Below are 7,398 nucleotides of genomic sequence, written 5' to 3'. Positions count from 1 at the left end.
ACGGACCGATCGTAAATGATGATTGCAGTGGCTGCGACTATATATGGAAAGACACAGGATGTCCAAGTAACATTCCTTAATTAATCCTAGGCTAAACAACATTTTAGCAACTTATTTTACCAGCTGCACCCAACAAGAACAAGGTAAAACAATCTTTAAGGCAATCCAATAGTGTCTTAAATGCCAGATGAAGGAAAAATTCTGGACCAAGGACATCGTGCCTTTAAATAGGAAGCATGTGTTCTATTCTCCTGGTGCAGAAACCCCTTGCTTCAGTTTTTCCCTCTTCATCTTCTTTTTAGAGACTGGCTTCTTTTTCTTAGGTGGAAGGGTCTTTTGAGCATACACGTAAAGTACATAGTTCCCGACAAGAAATACCAATAGAATCCCGACTACCAGCAGCAGCACGATCAATCCCGGGTTGAGCCCTCCAGCATCTGCAGCCTCATTTCCCTACATGACATAGTTTAGTTATTTCCATATCAATAAATTAGAAGAGAGAATATAACCACCTTTCATGCATAGCATTCTCTTGTTCCCTTTAACGTGAGTACCAAAATTTGCATCTTAAAATGAGAAAATGGAAAGTCTCTTTCTCCCAGATGAGCCAAGAATACTCATATATCTGAGAGGATCATCAAAAGAAAGGAAGCATATAGCTCAGTATCTTTAATAGTATAAACTAATGCAAAGGTGACAGAGCTTCAAACATCCAAAAATTACCAGCTAGATGGCCTATTTCAAGGCTTCATTTATCACGGGGAAGTTCTTGGATCCAACCAATGACAATCACCAAGCCACAGATAATCAAACAATACAGAAGATCATTAAAAGACAGAAGCATAAGGCTAAGAATAGATTAACTGGTATCAACTCATGCCAGATGTGATGAGAACTCAATCAATCTTCAAGCAAACAATAGTAGCCAGCTAGGTGGCCTATTTGCGAGACTCCCTTTTTCCAGAGAAAGGTCTTAGAGATCCAACCCATGAAAGTCCCATGGGAAGATCCTAGATCCAACCCATGAAAGGGATTGGCTTCGAGTTTTGGAATCATAGTGATGATGTTGGAATGAAGAATATTCATCACAAAAGTTCAACATATTAGCCTTATTGGTGATCAAGCAAGTTTAACATACTTTTGCTTTTGAAGGGGAAAAAAGAGGCAAGAGCAACTGTCAGTCTTTGATTTTAAGATTTCAAAATTAAGCTATTGACAAAAGCTTTTGTATCAAGAGCACATCCTGACTTGGAAATTGCCTAGACGAGAAGAATGAGGAAAGGTAGGTAAAAGAATCCAAGTAAATCGAAAAGATCATCTGCTGACAAATCAAAGGCTTTTTTTATTTGAACATCTCATTCTACAAGCTAGCTCCTCGGTCATCCAAGCCAAACACACTTCCCGGTTACACCTATCACAGGAAAAGGGGCCCAAGTTAAAAAGAATCCCGACGCTGCAGCCTCGTTGTTACACGATATTCATGTGTCTAATTTCTCCTCCATCTCCCTCTCTGTCTCTGGGGTCACAAAACTAGTCCAACCCCATAGCATTTCACTAGTTCCATTAAGAATTCTAAGTTGAGAGAGAGATCAACTTCAAGAGCAAGCATTTACACTCTCGTGGAAGAACCAAAGCAAAATGAAGGGTGATGGAGTTTAATGTTCGGACACGAATGCATGCTCGAAAATTCAACCTAAATGGAAGATCACTCAACTCAAGAAAGAAAAGGTAAATCTTTTAGATCAGTAATAGTATTGCTGATATTTCAAACCAAATTGCGTGACATAACAGTTGCTTGGGTTCATAAGAGACAAACAGACACTCAAAAATCAAGAGTCCATCTACAAGTCAAACTCCAGAAATAATCACTACTTCTCAAAGCCATCACAAGTGTTTCGCAATGGATTACTCTAATTGGTCCAGATTAAAGGCATGCATCGGAATATTCAAAGCCGGACGAAAACAGGGCAAGAAACAGAGAACTAAGAAGCGCAACATCGAAACTCCAAACGAGCATCGTCGCAAATTCTCCACAGAGAAGATGAAAACACAGAAGGCAAGCCCAATCCTCCCACATACATGACTCGAAAGGCGAGACATTTCTACCAAAATAGCACAGATCTGCCAGATTCCATCAGTAGAAGCACGAAAACTTCCGATTGTCGACACACGAGAGAGAAACGCACCATGCCATCGAACGACGGAGGGACCTTGTCGGCGAACTCGAAATCCTCGGCCATGGCAGTCCGCGATCGGCGAGTCGGGACGAGATCGGGCTACGGCGCGGAAGAACGCGACGAACCCCAGGACACAGAAGGTTCGAGAAACGGAGGAGATCTGTGCCTGCGAAGGAGAGGCGAGCGATATTGAATGCTCGAGATCGGGGACCAAGACAAATAGGGACCGGGGAGTTTCAAGCCGTGACTTCTGGTTCTCAAGCTCTGACTCTGTCGATGGGGAAGTGGGCCGATTGGGCCTGGCCCATTGTTGGGCCCAATTTCCTATCCCCAAACCACTTGATTGGATTGGGCCTAGTTCAAAGATGGTCTTTTAGATATTACTACAAAGGTTCCAAACCCGCTAATGATCCATCCCCCGGGACAAGCACCAGCCCATTCTTGCAGCCCCACCGAATCACTAGAAGTCAGGAGCGCGAATGATAACCATTCTGCTCCTGGCAATAATTTTTAGACAGAAATGGATTTTTCTTTTTATATTCCTGGATGAATTTCTGAGCAAAGAAACGTGTTTGATAACGACACAATTTCTATTATGGAATAGAAATTTGTTTGATAACAGCATGAAATTTCTACGATTGTTGGTCGTCGGGCCTCAGATAGGTCGGTAGACGGCGGCCGGTGAAAGGGACTTGAGAGAGAGGGAGTGAGCGATGAAAAGAATTTTTTATCTATTTCTATTCCAGAAATAGAGAAGTAGAAACTTCTATTTCGAATCTATTTCCGAACTAAAAATTTGTTCCATAAATTGAAAAATTAATTGTGTTACCAAACAAATTTCTGTTCTAGACACGTTCCAGATTAGGTTAGGAAGAGAAATAAAGAAATATAATGGTTATCATGCGCATCTAAGAGTCTCTCTATAGAACTTCTGAAATTTTACTTGTTGCTAGGTCCATAAAATATCGGGGCGTAAATTAAATTAGTTAAGAATGAGAACAAGTCGCTATTCGTCTTTATAAGCAAAATATTTGTCTAATTATATTTAACAGCCAAATGGACAAAAAAATTTCGACATTTTGCCTTGTAAAACTTCTTGTAACAGGAAAACTATCAGTAGAGTGTGTTCTAATATCTTCATTTTCATTTTATTTACTCTATAATAGATGATTATACTAAAATTGTCAGAAAAGATTTCTTTTCTCAAGAAAGATTCTCGACATTTTGCCCTGTAAAACTTCTTGCAGCAGGAAAACTATGGGGAGAGATATTTTCTAATAGCTTTTATTTACTCTATAAGAGATGATTACACTAAGAAAGTAGAAAAGGTGACGGAGTTAATGGAAAAACTAATCAGTTTTACGACTTATCTAACCCAAAAAAGGTTTTAAGAACTATGAGATGGATCAACACAAATTTTAGGACTTCTCCTACATCTCAAAGGAGAATGGATATTTTTTTTTTTTTACTTTTCCACCAAAATTAGAATAGTTTTCATTTTTCAGAAAATAGGATTGAATTTTTACGTGAATTTATGTTCCAACATTTACGTGTTTTAAAATTTTCAAGTGCTTAAAATTAAAAAGGTTTAATAAAATGTGCGCACTGAAGATTAGAAAAAAAATGTTATCACTCCAAACAAACTATACTGTTTTGTGCGGCGGTGGCGTTGAAAAAGAGTGAGAAGTGAGACAAAAAAGCTTTTTTTTTTTATAAAGTTATTTATTGATGGGTGAATCGGACAATCATTATGTTAGGAGAAATATCTCGGCCATTATATCATTTAACGGCTGTGTGTTAGACACCTAAAATTTAACTATCTTTTTAGTCATTAATTTTGTATAAAAATTAAAGTCTAACATTAGTCCCTAGCAAAAATATTCAAATGATTTCATATATTTTTCATTTAGTTAATTTAATTTTTGCATTTGTTACGTTACATTTTGCATTTAATTGGACCGGCGGTGAATGGACTTATTTCAAGGTTTTGGGCTTAATTTAATTATTTGGATTAAGCCTATAAGGGCACAAGATTCGGCAAAAGTCCATGATTATCATTAGGGGCTGAGAATTACAATTAAAATGTCAAGTGAAAAATTAATTTAATTGGAAACTTGCAAAACAATCAAGCCTTTTATTCTAGGGTTTCTTAACCTAGCTCTATATAAAGGCTTTTTGTCACACGTTGAAGAAGGGAGGCTCGTATTTGTTCACGGCAGATTTTCAAAGGGGTTGACACTCTTGATATACACAGCCGAGAGAGGTGAGAGAAAAAAGGGCAGAACGGAGGGCCATTACTCATGGAAAATACACGCCATTGGGAGGCCAATTCATTCATACACGGCCACGACACACAGGAGAGAGAATAGAGAGAGGGAGTGGGCGTCTAGAGAAGGGAGAAACACATGTTGAGTACTATGGTAATGATGAAGATGATGAGAGCACTCAAGTAGGAGAACTAAGAGATGGTATTGAATCCAGACTCAGGGTGAGGATGGATCTATTTGAGATGAAGGAGAACATGAGATGAAGGAAAGTCAAACAGCTAGAGTGTTCGTTAGAGAGAGTTCAACAAATGAGGACATGCCCTAGAGTCTCTGGTGATGACATATTTGATGAAGAAATGACGGATTGGGTTGCGAAGTTGCTCTATCCAGTGAATCAGATGATGAAGCTTTGCCAAATGCAAATTACTCGAGTGATGATAATGATGATGAGGAACTAGCACAATCAAGGCAAAAGCATAGAAAATAGCAGAAAAATAAATGTGCAGCACTTGGGGAATTGCATGAATCTCAACTAGTAAATAGGGACCAATGAGCTCCAATTGCTTATGGTAATGAAATTGAGACCAAGCTTGCATTTGTTTAGTAAGCTGCATGGAGGTTATCAATTTTTTATCTTACCGAGAGTGCAAGAACACTTGTTGCCAAGGGGGTCATCATTTTTCCAAAGGTTAGATTTCAGCAGCAGAAGAACATAAGTTTTCGCTAGCACAACCCTTTGAATTTCTCAAACCTCTTGAGTCTAACCCAAATGCCCAAAAGACCTGCTAATTTGCCACTGCTGCCAACACCACTGGAGCGAGAAATTCATTTGTAAAATGATGTTAACCACGATAGCTAAAGCTAGAACAAAACAGACAAATTATATTCAGCTTATTCTAATCAGGAAACAAAGTATTCAGATTGACCTGCCTATCTAGGCTTGTTGGTTAAGTAAGGCACTTTTCTATTCATCACCGATTCATGTAGAAAAGAAGATTTCTGGAAGGAATCAATTGTGATTTCTATATTCCTTCTTTCGTTTACAAGGCTATGAGCACACTTATATACAAAGAAGAGAACCAACCCTAATTGACCTACAAATCAGGGGATATACATAGAAAGAGTATAAAATAAGAAGAACTCTTCCTATTTTGAATATAATAGACAGCTCACGCTAACACTCCCCCTCAAGCGGGTGAGAAGAGGTCTTTGATACCCAGCTTGACAAGTGAGCTGAGAAAAGCTTGACTCGATAAGGCCTTCGTAAGAACATCCGCCAACCGATCTTCAGATTTGACAAGTGGAAACTTTATCACCTTAGCATCCAAGTCATGCTTGACAAAATGCCTATCCACCTCAACATGCTTAGTACGATCATGTTGAATTGGATTGTAAGAAATTGGAATCGCAGCTTTATTATCACATAATAGTTTCATCTCGGACTCGGATGGGAAACCAAGTTCTGTCATCAACCTTTTAGCCATAATAACTCGCATAAACCTTTAGCTACCCCTCGGAATTCTGCTTCAACACTTGACAAGGATACAACCTTCTACTTCTTACTCCTCCATGTTACTAAGTTTCCTCCCACAAATGTAAAATAGCATGACGTAGACCTCCTATCGGAGATGCTACCTGCCCAATCCGTATCCGCAAATCCCTCTACCTCAAGGTGACCTTTCTTTGCAAAGAACAACCCTTTTCCTATAGCACACGTCAAGTAGCGCATAATCCGAACCACGACATTCCTATGTTCTTCACTTGGTGCGTGCATGAATTGGCTCACAACCCCTACAGCATATGCAATATTAGGACAAGTGTGTGACAAATAAAATAGTCTCCCTACTAACCTTTAGTATATGTCTTTATTGGTAGGCACTCGATCGGGAAACTCTTCGAGTTTATGATTTTGAACTATAGGAGTGTCAACAGGCTTACACTCCAACATTCCAACCTCAGCTAATAAATCTAACATATACTTTCATTGAGACAAGGAAATACCTTCCTTCGACCTAACTACTTCAATTCCCAAAAAATATTTCAGGCCTCCCAAATTTTTCATCTCAAACTCATTAGCTAGCCGGCCTTAAAGGTCTACAATTTCTTCAAGATCATCCCCTGTGATGATCATATCATCCATGTATATGATCAATGCTGTCACTTTGTCCTATCTACGCTTCAAGAATAATGTATGATCGGTATTACTTTGAGTGTATCCATATCTCTTCATCATTGAGCTAAATCGACCAAACCACACGCGGGGTGATTGCTTTAACCCATATAATGATTGCTGAAGTTTGCATACCATATTCGACTTATCAACACACACATACTCAGTGGGATTTCCATGTAGATCTCCATGAAGAAACACGTTCTTCACATCAAACTGGTGCAAATGCCAATCCAAGTTCGCTGCAAGTGACATCAAAACCTGCACGGTATTCAGCTTCGCAACCGGAGAGAATGTTTCTTGGTAGTCCACACGATAGGTCTAGGTATATCCCTTTGCTACTAGCCATGCCCTATACCTCTCAACCGATCCATTTGCTTTGTATTTGATGGTGAAGATCCACTTGCACCCTTCCGCCTTCTTCCCCTTTGGTAACTCTACCAGTCTCCTAGTCTTATTTTTCTGCAAGGCTTCCATCTCCTCTTTTGTTACGCCCCAACTCTCGAGCTCGCGACATCCCTACCAATTCGCCATAGGTCATAAAGGATAGCGTCCCAGGTACACTATCGACCTACTCGCTTATGGCGCATGCGGAAACGTGAACTCTCCGGTCAACAAACAGCATGGGATAGTAAAGCGGGAAACAGACACAACAGTCATTTAGCCAAAAGATATAACGTTTCATAACTAGAATAGATTATCCTTAACCTTATAGGGCTAACAGCCAACCTATACAACCCCATGCTTCGGGGTGGCTCTCTAAGATTCTCAAAAGGATATATGA

The 7,398-nt window shown here is 39.5% G+C and overlaps 1 protein-coding gene across 1 annotated transcript; it reads right to left on the bottom strand.

Moving 5' to 3' along the window:
* On the bottom strand, positions 1-2,406 carry LOC115730910 (DNA-binding protein S1FA-like). The gene is made up of 2 exons (XM_048271939.1): positions 2,187-2,406; positions 1-453 (listed from the first exon to the last, which is right to left on the bottom strand). Exons 1-2 carry the CDS (start codon positions 2,238-2,240, stop codon positions 244-246), a joined length of 264 nt encoding a protein of 87 aa, XP_048127896.1. The 5' UTR covers positions 2,241-2,406; the 3' UTR covers positions 1-243.
* Positions 2,407-7,398: the final 4,992 nt, after the last annotated feature.

Source organism: Rhodamnia argentea, chromosome 10 (assembly GCF_020921035.1).
Source record: "Rhodamnia argentea isolate NSW1041297 chromosome 10, ASM2092103v1, whole genome shotgun sequence".
Classification (NCBI taxonomy): Eukaryota; Viridiplantae; Streptophyta; class Magnoliopsida; order Myrtales; family Myrtaceae; genus Rhodamnia; species Rhodamnia argentea.
This window is presented reverse-complemented; position numbering and strand designations above follow the sequence as displayed.

Excerpts from the sequence above, each read along its gene's own strand:
- LOC115730910 (XM_048271939.1), bottom strand. The coding sequence starts at position 2,240 with ATGGCCGAGGATTTCGAGTTCGCCGACAAGGTCCCTCCGTCGTTCGAT. Across the intron at positions 454-2,186 it reads CTCCGTCGTTCGATGGCATG|GGAAATGAGGCTGCAGATGC; the intron begins GTGCGTTTCTCT and ends TATGTCATGTAG.